Genomic DNA, 23,224 nt, shown 5'->3' with positions numbered 1-23,224 from the left:
TGATGTTTTTCGGGTACTTAAAACTCAATATATAGAGCTCAATCCCTGTTCCACTCATCCCACACAAATGTGGTCTGCAGCTCTGGAAGTGCCACTGTCATCTGCAGGGCTCCTAAGCCAGTACTTTGGAATCACCACCTGCTTCTCCCCACCTTTCCTTTATTTCTCACATTCAGTCAGGCACCAAGTTCTATCCATTGTGCTTCTTAAATATCTCTTTATTAGCTCATTCTCTCTTCTCTCTGTTGTCACTTGCTCCATTTAGGGATTCATTATCTCTCACCTGGATTTCTCCTGGAATTAACTTATCTACCACCCCCTGTCAATATTGTCCTAAAATCCTGACATACACACACAGGCATTTCAGACCATCCATCATATTGCTACCAGAGGGCACTTGTAGCACGTATATCTCACCGGGTCACTTCTAGTTTTAAAGGTTTTCAATGGCAACTATTCCCACTTCCTTCGGGCAGTACCCATGTCGCTTCTGATGTCTCCCTCGGGATCATCCTTCTTTTCCGTCCTAGACGATCAATAACAAACATCATTGCTCACGCTGCTGTTGAAGGAATGGTGGGCCTCATTGCCCTTTCACACCAGGAGTCCTTTATTATTCCAAATTGGGTAGCTCAGTCCTGAGTGCCATTTTATTCCTTTAGAACCTCACTCCGTATTTCCTTGTAAACAGCTCCAGTGTGGTGCAGACAGCTGCCAGCCACAGTTCTGAGGGAGTGTTGTTTTTGGTGTGTGTGTTATTATCGTTGTGTTTAACAGCCCTTTGACATAGCAATGTGCATTTGAAAAGTCTCCCCTGATTGCAGTGGCTTCAAATAGCCTTGATCTTTTTAGCCAAATCAGACACCCACTTACCAAGTTAACCCTGCTTCCACAAAGTACCTCCATGTAAATGAAAGATGTTAGATTGTTTTCTTTACATAATCTCTGTAAAAAAGAAAGCCTCTCACCTTATTCCTAAGGAGGCCTGACATAGTCATAGCGAATGCTCTCACTACTTGCAAAATCATAGGGAATTAACCTGTGTTGCAGTGAGGGAAAGTGACAGTGAGCGTTCTTAAGGACAACGAACCAGCCCTTTATGTTTTTGTGTCTGTAAAATAGCTTCATTTGTAACGGGTGCTTTAAAAAACTAGTTCTTTGTTGAGTGTAAGTTGAAAGCAACGTCTGTGTGTCCCCTTTTTGTATTTGCATTTCTCACTCGGCATTTTTTTCCTTCTCTTCACTTTGATGTAATCAACTCATTTGAATGAAGGTATCTGCGATCAATGGGGAAGATGAATTACACTGAATTTATATTGACACTGCATTAGACACAGTGTTCTTAGAGCATCCTTTGAGCAAACATCAGTGATGCGTGTGACGTGTTACAGAATATCGGAGAGAACATTGAATATCTGTAGCAAGCAGGAGATCTTGTACTGAAACAAGTATATTAAAATCAAAGTTTACTGCAATTATTTTGATGAAATTATATTCCTTGGAACAATCCAATAGGGTGCTCAGATAGCACGTCAGCAAACACAAAATGAAACCATGTGAGTGTAGGGTCACCTCATCTGGCTTTTGCCTGCTGCCATTTTATATATGAAGTTTAAAGACAGGTAATAAAATAGGGAAGCTATGTGAGGCTCCTGCATGATTTCACCAGGTGCTTTTAGTTACAGGAACTTTCAGCGGGGGCCCTCTGTATTATGGAATCAGGAAGTTTGATTCTTATTTCCATCATAGTCTTGGCTGCAAAGAAAGCCACAGAGCTGCAGCAGGCCCTCTTTTCACCATGGAGCTGGTCACATCCAGAAGCCCCACCTGTTCGGTGCCTAGAATAAAAGCATAGGGCCCTGCTGACACATGGGCCTGACTCAGCGTCTGAACCCAGTGAATCCTGGGAACCCCGCAGTGAAGGAGGGTAAACTTCATGAGCTCAGTTGACTCAGAAAATTTGCTTTGGTATTAAGTTGCTTTCTGTATTAGAGAAATCCTCTGTCCAGATGATCACTTGGAGTATATTGAAAAGAATTTTGAACCAACTCTTTTAGGTTTCCCCTAAAAATACCAGGTACAGTTTGTCTTCTGAACCTGCATTGAACTGGGAGCAAGCTCTCTGTCATATGGCGAGCGGACGCCCAGGATTGGAACAGACAGTTAGAATCTTTTGTTCCTCCTTTTAGCTAAACATCTCCTACTTAGGGAGCCCTGGAAACGTTCTGTATCTGCAGTGTAGGCTGAGGGTTGATGGAATGTTTTTGGTGCCAAGGGCCATGGTCTGTTTTTAATTCATATTAAGATCACTGAATCCCTCAACCATCATTTTGTAATTGATAATAACTGTTGATAGAGCTCCTACAAAATAGCATACAGAGTGCCATCCCTCTTCCAATATCATAAAACATTTCTCCTAATAAAGCTTATGAGCTAGACAGTCCTATTTCATAACTGAAAAAGGAGGCTCAGAGAACCTGAGTAACTTTTTAAAAATCACACTGGTTTTAAGTGGCCAAATCAGCATTCAAACCCAAGTTCTTCAGACTTTAAAGCCAAGCTGCTCTTGTCAGCCACATGGCCTGTGATGCCGAAGTGGTTTTGCATCACCTTCCCGGCAACCAGGTCACGGGACCTGTAGTATGTGTTGTAGGTCTTTCCTCTGAAGAATGGGGAGGGTATCTCAGTCCATTTCTTAACAGTTTGTAAGAGCAGCTTTGGAAGAATTCTCTCTACTAATGTTTTATAGTTTGAAAAGAAAGGTAGTGATTTGTTGAAAGAAAAAATATACTGATTGTCAAATTATGAGAAATCGGGCTGCTGAAACTTGGCACTCTTTTGGAAAACTCAGAAGCAAATTGAAACCAGCCTAAAACAGGATTGCAATTTTGATTAGAAGCCTTGTCTCCAAACTCCATGAAATAGGGCTAGGTGATATAAGAACTGACACAGTGAAGAGGGATATTTATGTGTGGCTAGAAGCAGTAATCATGTTTATGTAGTGAAGGCAGTTAAACTCCCAAAGGCTGGAATGTGGGTTGGCCCACTTAAAATTGGCCTAATTTTGAAGAGTGAATTTACAGTGATGATTACTTTCATTATAATGAGACTGTCTTAATATTTTTCTCTCTTGCCTAAAAATCTAAGTAAATCAATTGTCAAACCTTCTAGGATTATGCATCATATATATGCTTTTACCCACCATAACTTTCTACCATCTAACTTATTCAGGTTACCATGTGTTCCAAACCAAAAAAGGGATATGCAATCAAATTAAAGATTTTAGTTTGTGAATATTATTAATGAAAAAGCCTCACATAGGTATAAAACTAAAAACACATGCATGTAAGTGTTCCATGAATTAATCTCTAAGTTTTATCTGCCTTACTGAAACTGGAGTCTACAGTCATTAGACAGAACTTATTCTCTTGCTTAATATACTTAACTTTATGAGTCACTTTTTTCCTACATCCAACAAGCATTTGTAAGTGACTGCAAACGAACTTTAGTATTAGCCTTAAACAAAAACAACCAGAAAGGCAACAAACAACCAGAAAATAAAAGTGGAAGTTTATTTTCTAAATCTTTGAAGATTTTTGGATAATCTTCTGCAGTGGGTTAAATTATCAAGCAAAAAAAAAAAAACACAACGCACTTTGCTTTTGAGTTAATTTTTCATTCAGGCATTTTTAAAGTTTAATTCTTACTTTCTTGGCTTTATCGAAAGGCTTTCAGTTGTTTTAATATCTTTGAGGCTGAATAGCTTGGTAGTAGTAAAGAACAATTATATGGATCTCATTAGAATGTATATCATACACAGTATTTTCAAAGCTTGTCTGTCCTTTTAGATATTAAAAAGAAAAGGTAATTTAGTGAAGATAAAATGGACTTAAGCAAGTGCTGTATTCTTTATCTGGCATTTTACTGACATAGTTCAATAATTATCCCTCACTGTGGCTTTGCAGTAGTTGTGTTTCAAATAAAGGAAGGACAGAGATGGGAGGGGGAGGGGAGGAAAAGGAGGGGAAAAGGTCAGAGAGGAGGGGAGAAAGAGTGAAAAAAAGAAAGAGAGCAGGAGAAAGAGAGAGACAGGAGTGGGGGGAGAAAGGAGATGGATGGAGAAAGAGGAGGGAGGATGTTCATAGAAGCCAATGAGATATTAAGATCTGATTCATCTTCAGTAGAGAAACAAGGGTGTCACCTTCGTTTTATCAAAGTATTAAGACACAGGTAACCTCGCCCACAACTGCAAATAAAAGCTATGCCATTGATTTCTTCTTTGACAGTATGTCAGTTTCTCTACATTTCCTTGAGATATGTGTCCCAAATTAGTTTCCTTTAGCTGGAAAAAGGTCCCACCTTCATTTCCTAACTTCACTGAAATTGGAAGTCTAGTTGGAGTGATAAAACAAATAACAATGGAAAAAGACAACACATGTTAATTATCAGAAGAGGCCCCTTTGAATGAAAATTAGATACAATCTTGGAAAGCAAAGAAAAATAGAAATTAGAAAAATGGAGTTCATAAATGGCAACACTGTTTTCAAACCGCCTAAATTAATGCCTATCTCCTGGAAGTTTTAATCAATCTCATAATCCAGACCTCTGTGATTACAATTATCTGGATAATTTAAGAAAGAAAGAAATCAGCTTTTGCCTATCATGATGTTTTATGCATCACAAATCCTCAAAAATTATTTTTCATTTGATTGGTCAAATAATTTGGCCTTTGTTTTCAGATTAAAGAAAAACCGCATGGGAAGGAAAGGTATAAAGACAAAAATTAAAAAGAACCTCATGAGGACCTTTTCAGAACTCAAGTTCAGAACAAGGAAAATGACATTGAGCTACAAAGGTCTCCATGATCTTTTTTTTCTGAGAAGAAAACACTTAGCCAAGGGCAAGGTCAGATCAGCTGGAGAGTTGAGTGTGTGTTAGTGTTTTACCCTACCCTTAGAAGCTGGGAATCTGCTGTTACTCTTAAGTCGAATACTATCGTTCATTATGTCTCGATGGGCAAAACCAAGGTCCTTCATGAGGAAGAATGAACCACTGAAACTCAAGTTTACTTGGAAGCCACAATGCAGACTGCTTAGAACTTGAGCCTGGGACTAAGGGAGTCTTGATTCTTGGCCTTCCCTCCTCTCCCAGCTGCCTGTTTGAGTGAAATTTGATTCAAAGTCTTACCTAATTTATCCCTCTCACTCCTATCTAGCCTTTATTCAGTTCTCTTAACACACTTATTTTTATTATTTTTGTTGATGAGTCAATAGGCTTTTTAAAAAGGTAATATAAAATAGCCTGATTAACCAAAGAGGCAGACATGACCTATAATTTTATACTGAATAAGAGCCAGTGTTAAAATGTTGATAATTTCCTTTGAATATTTATATGTGCATAATTAGTTTTACGTGGTTGAGTTCATGCTATATGTATATAATTTTGCAGCCCTCAGCAGTTACGATTCTTCAGCAGTGTCTCCTGAGTTCTAATGCTCCATGCAGCTTTATTTTCTTGTCATCTAAAAGGCTTTTGTTTCTGTACAAAGTTATAAACTCTTCCAGGGAAGAGACCTTATCTTCCATTTATTTGTCCTTACCTTGCTTTCTACACATAGACTAACAATTTGCCTTCCTAGGCACTCAGCAATGAAGACCCAATGCAGCCAAAAATAAATAAAATCAAATCTTAAAAAAAAAAAAGCTTAGCTGCCAAATCCTGGTTAAAAAAAAAAAAAGAACAGTGTGTATTCTATAAAATCTGAAAAATCGTTTTTTGGATGCTCATTCAATCAGTTAGGTAAGTCTTGGATTAGATAATGCTGTGAGGAAGGCAAAAAAAAAAAGATCCCATGGCCCTTCTCTAGTGTCCCTCTCCATCCCCAAGGCATACCTAAAGTTTATTTTTCACATTGCAGTCAAAGAGAGCTTCTGAACAAACAAATCTCCATACTCCTTACCTGTACCCATCTCTGCATCACCCTTTCTTGCCCCCACTGTATATTCCAATCATTATCAAAGTCCCAGGAGCACAGTATGCTTACTCTTCTTTCTTGGCCTTTGCACATGCTGTTCCCTCTGCCTGGAAGACCATGCCCCCCATGTTCACCAACCAAATCCCCCATCCTCACTTGGATAATTGTTACTCATGTTTCAGGTCTCACCTTAGATGCTACCTTCTTTGGGAAGCCTTCTTAGTCCCTGCTAGGTTAGTGATTCCATCTCAGTGCTACCTTAACATCTTGGGTGAACCAGTATCATTTTTATATATATATATATATATATATATATATATATATATATATGCCTGCCTGCTTACTTATCTTCCACCACCTCCCACTGTACCCCAGAGCCTTAGGCTCTTTGAGGATAACAACTATAGCTGTTCACTACTCTATCCTCAATAGCTGGCTGTCATAGAACATATGTTCGCTGAATATTTCTGGAATATTTCTGGAATGAATGAATGACTCTGCTCTTCTTGCCTATTCCCACCTGTGTGTCATGTCCTTGGGTACCCCACAGATTCACCACACTCCTGCCTGCCATACCCACTCCTTTGATCTTCCCTAACTTTCGCCTTCTTGAGGATGTTTTGAGCTCTACACAGGTTTGCCTCTAGTTTGTTAGTCTGATCGACTGTTCCACTCAGAGATGCTAATGGCTCAGGTGTCACATTCCTTATAAAGCATGTGGTCGTAAACTAGTCTTTTCGGGAGTTTCTTAGCCCAAAGCAAAAGCTATAATGGCAGACTTTCAATGCCTCTCCTGAAGGAAGCTTTCTCTATTCCTCAAATGCTCCTGTGTGAGCGATGGCCGCTTCCTTTGTGTAGACCAGCATCAAACTTAAATCTTTAATATGGAATACTTGCCCTGAGTGGTCATTGTGCTCGCGTTGTGAAAGACTCATTTAAAACAGTGATATTGCTTTTAATGGAAATTTTTGGGATAGGGTCACTGATACATGTTACAAAGAAATAAAAAGGTCATTGTTATATGCTTCACATTTAATGTAGATATCAACTCTGCTTCCACACATTACTTATTTATTTGTGTGAAGATTTTGTATGAGTTGAGGAGAAATTAAATGCATTTATCCTATTACGTGGTAAGTAAACCAGTACAGTGGAGAAGATGAATCCTCCGTGATTCATTCTTCAGATTTCATGAAATAGCGATCTGAAGAAAACATGAATTTTACTATCTAAGAAATAAATGAATTCATCTGGGCTACTGAGAAATGATTTACATGTAGGTAAAATGGGGCAAAGTTTTGATCTTTTTCCATTTGAGAAAAATTCTCTCTGGAAATTACTCAAAGAGAAGAAAAAGCTACTGGGTCCAGATTTAAAAGAAGATAAAAAGCTTCTTGTTTCTGTGGAAATGAACATGGGTCACCTTGCATTTCTCTTTTCTTCTTAATTATTTTTTTCCTCAGGGCAGATTTCTCTAGCCTACTTTGTAATGTCTAATGACTTTACCATGGACGGATCATTAAATACAGAGCTAATGAAACCTTTAGAGATAATTTAAGCGGAACCTTTTATTTTGGAGATGAACCAGTTGGCAGTCTGAGAAGTCAAGCATTTTGTCCTCTATCACCCTACTGTAGAGCAGCAGACCTGGAGCTTAAAACCAGTCTGGACCCTGGACCCTGTGTGCTTTCCATCACATTTACAGACAGTTGCTGGGAAATGTGGAAATAATAATTAGATGGCTAAGTAAATAAACAGTATCATTCCAATATTTAATTTATGACACATTAATAATATCCAACATTTTCTGACTGCTATTCTAAGTGTTTTATATGTATGAACACACTTGGTCCTCACAATGCCTTATGATTCTTATTTTAACCAATAATAAAGCTGACGTGCGGAGAGCTAAGGAGACTCCCACAGCTGGTCAGTGTTGACACTGGGCTGTAAGCGTGACAGTAGCCTCTTGAGTCTGTGTACAAAACTGCTACCTTGTACTTCCTTTCATTTCAAGTATATTCACAGATTATTCAAACGTATGTGCAGTTGTGTTAAGAACAAGAGCATTGAAGTTATAAACAAGAATGAGGTAATTGGCTCTGCCAGTTAGCTGTGTAACCTTATATTACTTCCTCTCGCAAGGCCCCTGTGCTCTGGATGGTGACCTGAGGTTATTTCAGAATAGCACTTCCTCAGAGAGTGGCCGGGAAAGTTACCCAGGGTAATGCAAATAAAGTTCTTCCGTTCTGGAACTGAGTCTGCCACACGTGTTAAAAATTAATATGCTAGCGTGCTTAATTAAACTTGTAGTCTCATTGGCTGAAGCCCTTATTTCATTGCAGCAACACAGAAACCTTACTTTTTTTAAACTTCCTCTTTGAAAAAAATACACCCCTGCACTATTCTAGCTTAGTAATGTGACATAAGAAATTTAATTTATTCTTTATTAGGGCATTTAATGCTTTAAAGTGTTCATTTTGAAAATGCTTTTGATTCTTTTTTTTTAAACTAAGTACCTTATAGGAACTTGCTTTCTCATTATTTGCTTGTTTCTACTAAACATGGAGCTCTAGAGAGGAAATTCAAGATAGCTGATGATTTTATTTAATCCTACTTTGTGTGTACAGTCGATATTGAGAATAAAACAAAGAGATATGTTAGGAAGCAAATACAAGAAATAAATCTTATTTAAACAAACAAGCAAACAAACAACAAGAACAAATTGTACCATTCCTTTAGAAATGTCACTATCTACCATACATAGCAGTCTTTCTTTTCAGCAATAAAAGACAACTGACCATCTAAAGATTTCCAATATCCTTGCAGTGTTGACCTCATTGAAAATTGATGAGATCAAAAGTACAATTATTCTGGACAGGAGCTGTGCTGCCAGATTATCTTGCACAGAAAATCTCTGAATGTCAACCTAGCACATACATTGAGCAGATATGACACTTTCTCTCCTATAACTTCAAAGCATCATTGAGTAATTTTTTTCTCTGCACAATAGTTTATGACATTCATGTCTCTTTCCTCTCCTATCTCTTGGAGAATTTATTCTTTGATCTTAATCTCTAAGAGTTTAATTTCCTTTTCCACTGTGCAGGTGTGGATTGGGTGGGAGTCATTGTAAAAGTTACAGAGTAGTAACCATAAACAAAATAAGACCTAAAGAATATAAAATTTTTTTTTCTGGCATCACTGCTCCTGGAGAGTTGATGTGATGAGGTGCTTCATGGTGGTGAGATAGTATCATGACCTGTAATTCTGTTGATTCACCTTGGAACAATTCACCTACCAGCGACGGCCTGGGCTGACATTTTTTTCATGCTGCATTAAGAACCTGAAATACTGCAGGGAGTTCCTAACTGACCTCCTTCATTTAGAGTCGCCCTGACTCCCTAAATCATTTTCCACAGTGCAATGAGAGAGCACTCCCAAAAGTAAATCATGTCATTCCCCTGCTTAGAACTCACCAGTGGTTTCCTATTGCAGGACAATAAGTCCAGCTCTTTTAATAAAGCTTCCACGGCCTTTACAGCAGACGCCCTGCTTCTTTTTGTAGCCTCCAATCCCATCACTTCCTTCAGTTCTTTGAACATCATGTGCCGTTCTTTGCCTCCAGGCCATGATACATGCAAATCCTCTTTCCAGGTACCCCCTAAGTCCCCCTGTCTATTCACTAGCTTATGACACATGCTTGCTTGTGCAATAAAAGTGGAAGAGGACTTGTACTTCCTATTATTTGAAAAAGGAAATATTTTTAAAGTTATTTATTCACGTAAGTACAGTTCTGTCTGTCTTTACTCATTTCTGTCATCAAAAAGATTTCTGAGGGGGCTTCCCTGGTGGCTCAGTGGTTGAGAGTCTGCCTGCCAATGCAGGGGACACGGGTTCGTGCCCCGGTCCGGGAAGACCCCACATGCCGCGGAGTGGCTGGGCCCATGAGCCCTGGCTGCTGAGCCTGCGTGTGCAGAGCCTGTGCTCCGCAGCGGGAGAGGCCACAACAGTGAGAGGCCCACGTACCGCAAAATTTCTGAGGGATTGTTAGCAGCAGAACAAAGATTTATGCATCCCTCAGGCCTCATTTGGAGATTATGGTGGATCAAAGAGGGTGCTGATAATGTGTCTGGACAAAAGTCAAAATCTTAAACAAGGCAAAATATAGATTTTTTAAATGGCTGGTCTACACTGGGTTTAGCTAGCTGCTCACCACCACCACCCCCATTTTGAAATTGTCTCACTTCCATTTCTTACAAAAATGACTTCATAAAAGATAGGCTTTCGTCTCATTATGTGTAAATGAATGTAACAAACCGAATGCATTTCTCTCTCTTAATCTGCCCTACTCCACGCACCAGGATAAAATAAACAAGGTCTTTGGACATTCGAAAGCTCTGTTGAATGAACATCTTGTACAAACCATTGCCCCAATCAGCCTACTCAATATAGTCTTGGGAAATACACTTTTATACATTATTTGTTAGAGATTATTCTCCTATTTTGTGGTGGAAGAGTTCATTAGTTCCCAGCTCATAGGTGCTTCTATGTAGGAGAAACAAGGAATGAATATAACATATACTGTAATTATCCTCTGAGCAGAACTTCCCTGGATTTATAAGGAGTCAGGTGGGATTAATGGAGAGAGCACTGAATCCTGTGACCTGGCGTCATGCACATATAGTCTGCATTTCTCAGTAATTGGATAAGAAACCCTTGGCTGGTTCACTTCCCCTTGTGGGTTTCAGTTTTTCTCATCTATAAAATGAGTGATATAAGTATCTGAGTATAAATGTTTACGTAATATTGAAGACATTTTTCAGCTCTATCATTCTATGAATTGAACCGGCGTCATTAACATAAGATGAATTTAAGTCTCTAATTCATATCCTTGGGTCCACTTCTGCTCTCCCTCAATATATTCACATTGAAGCCAGAGCCTGCTTGGACAGTTCTGGATGAGAGCACATCATTCCTGCACCTAAAACCTTTCACTGGCTTCTATTTGCACTAGGAGTAAAATAAGAACTCCTTGCCAGGCCTGCCAGGCCCTGCATGGCCTATTGCTGGCCAAGCCCTCAGGCCTTGTCTCCTCCCACTTTTTTCCTGAACTCTGCTGCAGCCGTTCTGGCCTTTCTTCCTGCTCCTTGAGCCCACCACGTTCATTTTCACCTCAAGGCCTTTGCACTACTCCCCCTCTGCCTGGTGCTTTCCTCTATTCTTCTATGGCCAAGTCTACGTCCTCACAGAGGGCTTAGCTCTAGAGGACACTTTGAACACACCATCTAACCTAGACACCTCCTGCCCAGCATTTAGTCCTATTTTATCTTCTCCCTACTATTTCTGTCTGAAATAATCTTCGTTAATCACTTAATTGCTGCTTACCTGTCTCCTCTATTAGAACGTGTGCTTATTGAGAGCTGGCAGCTTCCCTATCTTGCTCGCTGGTAATTTCCCTGTGCCTAGGAGAAAGCCTGGTATATAATAAACACTCCCTAATATTTGACTCAGTGAATTCACCCTGAGGTGTATTTAACTAATCACAGGTTATTTTTTAGAGACTACTTCCCTAAGTATGGGAAAAGTTAGAGATGGTATAAGTGTCTGGGAACAGTAGGAAGCCAGATGAAGAGAGGTATATGTAGAGATTAGAGGATGGTAGAGAAAAAAACAAACTTTATCCTTTTTTTCAGTTTCTTCTGTCTAGTGTAATCTTAATCCAAAATATGTCGACATCACAGATAGGATTTCAAAGAAGTGGGAACAGGGGTGGAGCTAAAACTTACACCAAGCTTAAACAAAAATAAACAAGCCCAACTGAGGAGCAATTTGACCTGTACTGAAAGAGTGAAAATCATACCTCACAGTCTCTCAGTGATAGGGCAGAATTTCCACCTCCTTGCTCAAAGCTGCCCCACCTTTCCACCTGCAGCTCACTGGGGGACCCCAGAGAATTTAATCAAGACAGAGCCTTGGGAACCTACAGTCAGAATTTCAGTTTGATTTTTTATAAGGAAAAAAGATAGGAACATTACAAAGATGCCATGGGGAGTGGGAGAAACCCCAAGCAATGGGGAAAAAACCCTCAAATTAAATTCTTATTGAGAAATATATCGTTCATTTAGAGTTAGGTTGAATTAAATAGAAAGACTTTTTATTTAACATGTAGGGGGAAAGTGGGTATATAGAGTGACTATAAAATTTCTTTCTTGCAATTCTTGATGGTCCCTACTAACAATGTTTGTACACTCTGTAAATTTCTCAAGCTTTTTGAGTTTCAACACATTCTTAAGTACTAGGGCAGCTTTGATGCAAATACAAAAAGTACCCCAGATACAGGTGTCTGGTACTAAGTCCACAGTACTTGTTACACGTGTCTCTTGGGTACACAGTGCCTCATGGTTCTGTGAAAACAACCATGGTTACCACACAGTTGGGTTTGTTGCCCTTCTGTACTACCTTTCTGTTTCCTGTTCTGACTCTACACTTTTAAATCCTCACGAGATACATGTCATGTCTTGCCTGATGTAGCAAACACATAAGCTGTTCATGGCATACATTTACCTTTGTGCCTGTGTCTCTTCTGGGACCTGATGCACCTTTTCAGAACCAGACTCCATCCTGCAACCTGCCACTGGGTTCGATATTCCATCTGACAAAAATTACCATTGGAGTACATGACAGATGCGGCAAATTCGGCGACGGCTGTCAGGGATTTCTTTCTGAGTGTTAAGGCACACGGTTGAGAATTACTGCTCTGAATCTGTTTAAGCAACTCAGTGTCCACCTTTCGTCTTCCTTAAAGAAGAGTGATTGCCCCTCTTATAAACCCTACTCTTATGATCTTGTCTACTCTACTTCATGTGAAATCCTGAAATTGAGATGACTTTTGACAACCCCACCTGAAATCTTAGTCTCGTTTGGGGGGTTTGTCCACTGTGCTTTCTGGTCAACCTACAACTGGAGCAGGTATTTAAAGGGAATGTTGTAGTGAGTGAACAGGTGCTCACATTATATTTAGAAAACATGTCAATACTATTAAATTATTTGTAAAAAAAAAACCCCAGTATTTTCTTCTACTTGTTCTGCAATACACAGCTGTACCCCCAGAGTACAAAGAACAGTGCATGTTTGTAATGTGTGTGTGTGTGTGTTAGTGTAGGTGTGTGTGTGTTAGTGTAGGTGTGTGTGTGTTAGTATGTGTGTGTGTTAACCCTAGAAAGTTTAGCATGTATTTATTAAACACATTATTATTTTAATTTTTGAAAAGTTGTTAACTCATGCCATGCTTCACTTTTGGCTGAAACTGAATGATTAAACTTGATCCTGCATAAAGGAGTTATAATAGATTGTTACAGAAGGAAATGGTGAGAATGAGGGTATGGATGAGATCGAAATAATATGTATGTACATTTTCCTATGCATGTGGCAAGTCTTGTATAACTTCACAACGCTCTTTGCATCCTTTTTAATTCCGATCATTTTGCATGGTATCCCATGGAGCTCCAAAGAGTTGAGTATAAAATCCTAACATGCCACTCCACCCACATCAGTTCCACAGTCGCTGGAGTCTACCTCTGCCTTTTGTGCCCCTTCACTTAGAGTAAGACTCTGTTCTCTGGAATGCGCATCCCGCTGGTAACTTCAGCCTCCCCTTTTTCTGTTTTCAAGGATGGGAGGAACAGTTTTATTGGACACCAACTGGGCGGGGTAGTGGAAGTGCCGAACAGCAAGGACCAGCGGGTCAAGTCAGCCAGAGCCATTCAAATCACCTACTACCTCCAGACCTATGGCTCTGCCACCCAAGACCTCATAGGGGAGAAGTGGGAGAATGAGTTCTGTAAGCTTATGAGGAAGCTCCAGGAGGAGCACCGGGACCTCCAGCTATACTCCTTAGCGTCCTTCAGCCTCTGGAGAGACTTTCATAAGACCAGCATCCTGGCCAGAAGCCAGGTCCTCGTGAGCCTCGTGCTGATCCTGACCACAGCCACCCTCTCCAGCTCCATGAAGGACTGCTTGCGCGGCAAGCCCTTCCTGGGCCTCCTGGGGGTGCTCACCGTGTGCATCTCCGTCGTCACCGCAGCTGGGATCTTCTTCATCACCGACGGAAAGTACAACTCCACCCTGCTGGGAATCCCGTTCTTTGCCATGGGTAACTATCCATCCTTGTGGTAATCGGCTTCTTACCGGTTTGGGGCAAGGTAGTACATGTCTTGAATTCTCAGGTGGAAATCTGTTTTAATTTTGCATTGGTATGTCTGTGTGATGTTGTGAAATTTTACCTGGGGTGCTGTCTGTTTTACCTGATTAGGCCTTTTTCAGTAAATTTTAGGCTGACCAAGGCACCTCATTTATGCCAGGGACTTTAATGCTGTCCAGTGTTTTTAAAGTACAAACTATTGTAAGCTTCTACTCAGCTTCTTCAAAAATTATAGGTTAAAGATCATGGGGTACGAAGTTAAGGAGGTCCAAAACCTGTTTCACACAGATTTTTGTGGTTCATATTAGTGTTGCATCCTCAAACTGATGGTGATGAAGAGTGGATATCACGGGATGAAAATTCTGAGAGCCACCGATAGGTTCTAATTTCAAAGACCTTCTTCATTAGACTTTGTTTATTAATTCATTTCAGAGTTTTTGCAGAGAATATACTCCATTTCCTCACCTCTATTTAAAATTTTTCTGCAGCCACTTAAAGATGTGGCCTCTAACTTTTTGGTGTCTGTTGAAAACAATTCATGAGTATCTTCAGTCAAGATTATCCTTTCTTGTACATTTTTCCCAGACATACTTAAATGGTCTAGAAAATGGTATGTGAGTGTGTGTGTGTGTGTGTGTGTGTGTGCACATGCGCGCGTGCACATGTGTGTGTTTCTTGCAAAAGAGAAGATCAAGTCTGGGAAGAAAAGTGAGTGATGGTTCATCAACAAGATTGATGGAACTTATCAGAATAGAGATGATGACAGTGATTATTTGTGGTGCCACTGAAGAGTTCTGTCAGAAGTGGTACAATTCCATACATGCAGCAAAGGATAAACTGTGAAAATGGCCTCTAGATGGTGAACTGACATGCACAGGGGAGTCTTCAGCTGTAAAATAATTGCTTTTCCCTTCCCAGGTTAATATCAGCCCTAAATTATAGCTTTATTACTAAGTAAAAAAGACGTAGGCATGCAGTTAAAGTCTTCCAGGTGACCTGGGCCCTTTTCATTTTGACCTAAACGAACGTTTTCAAGAACAACGTTGCAAAGTGGATTTATCTGGAAACCCATCTTCACTGTGGCCCTGTTAGCTCATCTCGGTAAGTCTCAGTTTCCTCTTGTATAAAATGAGGATAAATGAAAAGCCAGTTCCAATTTGACCTCTATGGTACAGCAATATTTCTACTTAAAACTAAATAGTAATAACAATGATAATAATAATAAAGCAGCTATGCTTATTATCACTTAAAAAAATAAAATGAGGATAATGATTGGATAATAATGATGAGGATAAAAAATAAGTCAAAGAATTGTTTTCTGAACGTAATAGAATGTACCTAAAGGTAATACGACAGGGTAGACACTCAATAAGTATCATCGAGTTTTAGTCGTTAAGCTGGTGTGTTACATGCAGTGGATTCAGTGATGAATAAGAAACAGCCCTTGGCTTCAAGAAATTGAAACTCTTTCTTGCATTCTGCATATCATGTTTAAATGCATGTTCATCTTGTTAACAAAAAGTTTTTCTATTTGCTAAAGAGATATATGAAATTTTTTTTTCACCAGTGACAAGGATAGGTCTAGATTTGAACCACTTACACTTGTTATGTTTTGTGGGCTCAGTCTTTTAACGTAATAATATAAGATTCATATGAATCATGCAGCATGATTCACAAGTGAAACATGGATCATTCGAGATGGACAAATTAGGCACCTTAGAGCCAAGAGGGCTTTTTCTAAAACTGGTGGCAATCTAATTAGGTAGTGGAAAGATTTATCAGGGAAATTCTATAATGTATAGAATTATATTTCATACAAATAAGGAGAAAAATTGTCTCCAGTGATGCTGAATTGTATTCTAGGTTCAGATACTAAATCAGTGGTATTTTCATTCCTTAAAGAAATAATAAGAACACTGAAAGCCACAGTGAGGTAAATGTCCAAACCCTAAAACACACACTTTTCACATTTTCTCCTCTCTCAGTCATCTTTATAATCACAAATCAGCCCTGGACAGGGTCGGTGCAGACTCCAGAAGCCTGGTAAATGGTTACTTTTCAGTATTCCTGCACTTCAAGTTCTTACAATAATCTTAGAAGAACTTTCCTGCTATGTTCTGAAAACATAACAACAGTAGACCTATAAATATATACTTACTTAAGATATTTGCTCCATCAAGGGGGAGTTGGTTTTGTTGTGTTTTGTTTTGTTTGTAAAATGATCATAATGGTAAAGATACCAAAATGGAGAACTAGTGAAATAAAAGGGATATGCCACAGAGCTAGGACATCTGGGTTTCCATCCCAGCTTTTCCACTAACTTTGTATGTTTTGTTGGGCAAGTTAGGTATAGTCCCTTTGTCCCAGTTCTTCATCTGTTTTTTAAAATTTGTTTATTTGTTTTTATTTTTGGCTGTGTTGGGTCTTCGTCGCTTGTGCACAGGCTTTGTCTAGTTGTGGCGAGCGGGGGCTACTCTTCGTTGCGGTGTGCGGGCTTCTCATTGTCATGGCTTCTCTTGTTGCAGAGCACAGGCTCTAGGCACGCGGGCATCAGTAGTTGTGGTACGCAGACTCAGTAGTTGTGGCTCTCGGGCTCAGGCTCAGTAGTTATGGCGCATGGGCTTAGTTGCTCTGTGGCATGTGGGATCTTCCCCGGCCAGGGATCGAACCCATGTCCCCTGCATTGGCAAGCAGATTCTTAACCACTGCACCACCAGGGAAACCCCAGTTTTTCATCTATTAAATGAAGGATTTGGACTCTTCAGTCTTAAATTTTGAAGTTCCTACATTGTTCATTTCATTCTTCAACTGAAGTTAGAATTTGATCATTCTTTTGTAAAAACCTTGAAGGTTTGTATTATCTTCAAACTTCTAACCTCCATTCTCCTTTATTGACTCTGTGTGTGTGTGTGTGTGTGTGTGTGTGTGTGTGTGTGAGAGAGAGAGAGAGATTGAGAGAGATTGAGAGATTGAGAGCTGAGTTTGGCAGATACATACCTTCTGGTGGTACACACAGCATTGTTTAAAAGTAGTCCTTTGATGAATTAGTTTACATTGTGTCAAAACTGCATAATCCAGTGTTAGTTGGGTGTAAGGAAAAGAAGCCCAACTCTTTTTATAAACCTCTATTTCTATTCCTATCTTCCTACAAAGATTTCTTTAAGGTAGTGAATATTCACTTCATTATGCTCCAAGATTCAAGCCATTCATCCTCATTAGAACTTATCCCTGAAGCTGGGTATGTTGCTTAGGTGTTCTACTCTTCAACCATTCTATTTTTGACCAACTATCTTTCTTTAATACTGCATCTGCTTGTTCTTTTTTCTGACCATTCATCCAGTTAATACCCCCAATGTCATTTCAGAGGCATGTATTCTGTACTTCCAAATCCTTCATTTTTAAAGCCTGTACCAATTTTTATATCTTGGCTGGTGTCCCTATAGGTAAATGTATGTTTGTTGAATTGTACGTTCAATATTTAGGCTTAGGAAAGAAGATAATTATAAGCATGTGTATTCTCTCTAGAAAAGATTTCAGAGAGAGAAATCCAGACTCATAATAATTTCTTTAAAAATGCTTAAAATGACCCCTTTTAGCTCCAGCTTAATGGCCTTTCTCTATACAAGCATAAACCAATGAGAATGCCACTAATTTAATTTATAACTCATTGTCGGCCTTTTTTTCACCTCATTTGCTTTATGTGGATGTGTTTCCTCTTTCTGGAAGGAGAAATATGGGCTAATACCGCACACCGATGCCAAGCTGGCTCCTGCTGTATCTTGCTGATCTTCTGTGGGTAGTTGCCAGGGACATTAGGAGCCTTGGTTCACTATTATTTTTGCTGTCCATCCTGAGTTTGTTTTATATGCCAGGAGTCTTACTTTAGTCAGCTTGATGTCACTGGACATGTGCAGATGACTCGTTTTTTTCAGGTGAACCCAGGGTTTCCAGATAGGAGACCTTCTCATTCATCATCCAAAAACTGAACTCCATATTCATTTACTTATTAGTTTATTCAAATATTTATTGAGCACCTACCATGTCCTGGAGTAAAAAGTATTGAACAGAACTAATCAAGTTGTTGCCCACGTGGATCTTACATTCTAAGCCTGCTAAGGGAAAGTGCCAGACAATAAACAAATAAATATAAACTGTGTTATATTATTGATAAGTGATATAAAGTATAATCATAAAACAGGATAAGAGATAAAGAGCATAGGTGGTCAGAGAAAAGCCTTTCTAAACAAGTGAATTTGAAACAGAGAGCCAAATAAACTGAAGAAGGAGCCATGCACTAACTGAGAAAAGAGTGTCTTTGACAAAGAGAACTATCCATGCAAAAGCCTTGAGATGGACCTTACTTGGTGAAGTTAAAAAAGAGCAAGAAAGGGAGTGTGGCTGGAGCAGAGTGGGCACCTGTCTGAGTATTATGCAATGTAGCATACAGCCAGGTCACATAGGGCACAGAGAACTTAATACTTAAGATGGTAAGCTATCTGAAGCATTTTGAGATGAGAGTGTGATCTGACTTACATTTTATGGAAATGAGTCTCAATGGAGCAAGAATGGTTATAGGTTATAACTCATACATAGGTGAGAGGTTATTGCAAAATCTTCATGGGTTATAATGGTGGCTTGAAATAGCATGGGAGCAGTGACAGAGGTAAAAAGGGATTAGACTCAGGATACAATACTGGAAAATAGAATTCACAGGATTTGCTGAAGGAGTGGATATGGTATGTAAGAGAAAGAGGAGTCACGGATGACCCCGAGCTTTGAGGACTGAATAACTAATCGAAAGCAGTTGCCATTTACTGTCACAGGGAGATCGTGGGAGGAATAAGTTGTGGGGGAAATACAAGAGTTTCGTTTTCCATGTGCTCAGGTGCCTATTAAGTATCCAAGTGGGAAAATGTGGAACTGGCGATATAAGACAGTATACAGATCAGGTTCAGAAGTAAAATCTATTAAGTTGGAGCTGAAAATATAAATTTTGGATTCATCATGACATACCTAATAATGAAAGCCATGGACTCTGATAAGATCAACTGGAAAGATAAACACTGATGGAAAATAGAAGTCGTCTAAAATCTGAGCCCAGGAGTATTCCAACGCTTATGATTGGGCAGATGAAAGGGATTCACAAAATGACACTAAGAAGGATTAGGCTATCAAGTGACATAGCAGAACCAAGAGAGAATAGTGTCCCAGCAGCCAAGTCAAGAAGGTGTTTCATGAAGGAGCAAGAGATCAGTTGTTCCAATAGCTGCTAAGAAATTGTGTCCGGTGAGAACTGAGAATTGGTCGTTTGATTTAGGAATATTTTTTTTTCGGTACGCGGGCCTCTCACTGCTGTGGCCTCTCCCGTTGCGGAGCACAGGCTCCGGACGCGCAGGCTCAGCGGCCATGGCTCACGGGCCCAGGCTCTCCGCGGCACGTGGGATCTTCCCGGACCGGGGCACGAACCCACGTCCCCTGCATTGGCAGGCGGACTCTCAACGACTGCACCACCAGGGAAGCCCTGATTTAGGAATTTGAAGGTCATGAATGACTTTGGCAAGAGCTGCTTTAGAGGAGAGCTGAGGTAATTTAAAGAGGTTCAGTAGAGCTTGGAGCATAGGAAGTGAAGACAGTGAGTAAAGCTAATTCTTCTAAGGAATTTTTGCACTAAAGGGAAATAATGGTTTATGCAGTTGGGGATGACGTGCAGTAGAGAAAGCTTCATAGTAAAGCAGAGAGAAGAGATTGCAGAAGCAATGTCATTGAGCAGGAGAGAGAGATAGGATGGGATTCAGAGCACAGCTAGAAACATTGGCTTTATATAAGAGCCTAGACGGCTCTCATCTACAGTTAAGAAAAGGGAAGGCAGAAAATATGGACAGATCCAGATAGATTGGTACATGTCGGGGTGGAACCACGTGGAAATTCTCTTCTATGGCTTCAACTTTGTCAGTAAAATAGGAAGCAAGTCATCAGCTGAGAATAAATTTGGGGAAGGAGGCGTTAATTTGAGGAAAGTGAAGGGATTCTTAAAGAGTCACTTCAGAAAGTTGGAGAATAAAGAATAAAATTTAGGTGAATAACTAGGAAGCACAGGGATCTCCTTGACATTTACGTGCATGAATATGAATTAAAAAAAAGAAATCAGTTAGCGTGGTTGCTGAGTCGGTCCCCCCTCCAGCCATATATAGCTGCTTGGGGGAGGAGTTGAATAGGCATTGAGATGAATTTAATCAGAAAGAAATTCCCAGAAAAAAAAAAAAAGAGGGTTTATAGTGTATGCAAAAGAGTGACTGTAATGACAGATCATGAACGTTGTAATAGTTAGGATCAGCTAGACCATGTTGCAGTAACAAATAATGCCTTAAATCCATTTAGTTTAAGAGAACAAAGATTAACTTCTTGCTCATATCACAGTTTGGTGTGGGTTGGGAAGCTCTCTTTGGAAACTCTTTTCCACCAGAGATTCAGGGATTTAGGATGCCTCTGTCTTACAACATGTTGCCTTCTCAGAGTTTGTGCTCCCCGGCATGTACACAAATGAGGGAATAATTAGAGAAATCACACTACTTATTAACTACCTTGTACCCAAAGTGATTCAGTTACTTCTCATCACATGCTCTTGGCCAGAACTAGACATATGGCCATAAACTAGCTGTGAGGGAGGATAGCAAATGTAGGAGAGCAAATGGATTATTTTATGAGCATCAACTGTCTCTCCCACATAAACTAAGCCAAACAGTAAAGGTAACGAGGATTTATTCTGCCTCATCAGCGTGGTAAAACACTGATAAGGTCAAAATATTATATTCTTTATGGGGTCAGAGAACTGTCTTAGGCTGGAGTCTGTTCTGGTTATCTGTTTCTGTATAATAAACACCACAAAACTGGGTAGTGTAAAGCAACAACCATTAGATTAGGCTTGTGGATTCTGTGGGTCAGTATTTTGGAAATGGCACAGTGAGGTGAGTTCCTCCCACCTCTAGAATTTCTAGAGCCTCAGCTGAGGATGGCTTGAATATCTGAGTTCTGGCATAGTTGGGTCTAGAACAACAGTTTTCAACATGGCTTCTTCGCTCACGTGGCTGGTACCAAGTCTGGGACTTCTGAAGGAGAATCTCAGCTGGAACTGTTGAGCATAGCATCTAAATTTGGCCTCTCCAGCATGGTGTTCCTGGGGTAGTCAGACTTCTTATATGGTGGTTCAGGGCTCCAAGAAAACGTTTTGCACAAGAGAAGGACAAAAGTTCAGGGCTGGCTTAGACATAGAAGTCCCATAGCATCACATCAGCCCTATTCTACCATCTGAGTACCAGTCACTAAGGCCAGCCCAGATCCCAGAGGAGGGCAGTGGGACTCCACCTCTTAAGACAGTGGCAGAGAACTGAAAGAGTGGCAGAGTCACATTGCAGAAGAGCATGTAGAATGGGAGCTACTGTTGTGGTCACCTTTGGGAAGTGCAGTCATCACACAGTCGTAATGTGAGTAAGCTGCAAAGATAGAGGTGGATTCCAGAGATGCTTGCTATAAAGGTTTTGAGACGAGATTATTACTGATGACAATGGCTATGATTTGATCATTTGGGGATGGAAGACAAATGTTAGATTAAAGACATTAGATATTCAAAGGACCCAATTTAACAGACATAGATATTCCATGATCTCCAAGGCCCAACAAATCTGGCATCTGCTAACCTTCTGACCTCAGGTTCAGCCTGTCTGTCTCTCCTGTACATCTGGAAAGCTCTTCCTCAGATGTTTCCTTACCTCCTGCAGGCCTTTATACAAATGGCACCTTCTCAGTGGGGACTTTCCTGGCCACTCTATCAAAAACCACAAGTGCTTCACCAGTACTCCCTTTCTCCCTCTCTGATTCAGTTTTCTCCTTAGAGCTCGTCATTATCTAACATACAGTATACTTACTTTTTGACTTGTTTTCCCCGCCATAGAACGTAAGCCCCCAAAGGATGTAAATTTTTATTTTTCCATTCACCGCTGTTTTCCAAATACTTCAAACAGTACTGGCCTCGGGTTGGCACTCAACAAATATATGTGGAATTAATGAATGAATGGTCTGTTAGCGTTTCTCAAATGGGTTATAGTCTATCAGAGAGTCATTTAATTTAGTGTATCATGATCCATGTTTATATTTCACTTATGGGGAAGAAAAGAGAGTAGAAAAGGATAGGAAATATCAAAAGTGTCGCACATAGTAAAGTGTTATTGCATCGTACTTTTGTTTCAGTTTAATATACATGTGTATAATAGACATGATGTAAGATATATTGCCTAATGCGGGCCACAATCAAAATTTTTAGAAAACACACTGTCTAGAAACTTCCTTGGACTAATGTCTTAAGGAGACGTGGTGATAGGTAAGGATTTGTTAATAGGGAGGCAACTGGGAGAACTCGTCAGAAGCATGGGTAGCTGCTCCTCTTGGTTCTGCTGGAGACAGAATCTGGATTTACGAAGGGGAAGGTATTGCCAGGGACATAAGGTATTACTTCTTGGGCACTTTTATTTTCCTCGACTTCGACCAGCACAGTGTTTGGCATATAATGAGCCCTCTAAGGTTTGATGGTTGGCTAAAATTTTTTAATGATTATATTAAGGGTTTTGAAATGTTTCTCAATAAGTTAGTTTTGCCACAGGACCTGTTTTACTCGGGGTCATTAAACCTATCAAAACCTGCCCCAAATGACCCTATTGTTAGAAGCTCTCTTATTGGAGCTATTTTTTAGCTATGTCAGTTGCAGCCACCCTGCTCTTGGTGATAAATAATCATCTTCTTTGGGAAAATGTTGGTGAATGATGTGAAAATATCTCTCTGTTTAGAGGCTTGGAGTCAGAAGACCTGGAGCCCAGTCAAGTCCCTGTCCATTCAGGTGACTTCTCCTTGGGCCTCCCATGTTTTCTCTTTCATAAGATGAGGAAGTCGGACTGATTGGTCCTTAACATCTTTTCCACCTTTACTCCTTAATCAGTGAATCATTCATTTGACACTTAGGCTATGTGTTATCTAGGTTTTTGGCTCATTGGGAGCTG

The 23,224-nt window shown here is 39.9% G+C and overlaps 1 protein-coding gene across 1 annotated transcript in view; it reads left to right on the top strand.

The window, feature by feature from the left end:
• PTCHD4 (patched domain containing 4) overlaps positions 1–23,224 on the top strand; it is a 174,369-nt gene that overhangs the window by 37,441 nt on the left and 113,704 nt on the right. Inside the window, exon 2 of the mRNA XM_030871102.2 lies at positions 13,649–14,129. Within this exon, the coding sequence (XP_030726962.1) occupies positions 13,649–14,129 (481 nt within the window). The remainder of the gene's footprint in view (positions 1–13,648; positions 14,130–23,224) is intronic.

Source organism: Globicephala melas, chromosome 11, assembly GCF_963455315.2.
Source record: "Globicephala melas chromosome 11, mGloMel1.2, whole genome shotgun sequence".
NCBI classification, from domain to species: domain Eukaryota; kingdom Metazoa; phylum Chordata; class Mammalia; order Artiodactyla; family Delphinidae; genus Globicephala; species Globicephala melas.
Note: the sequence above shows the minus strand (reverse complement) of the source record. Positions and strands in the feature narration are given on the sequence as shown.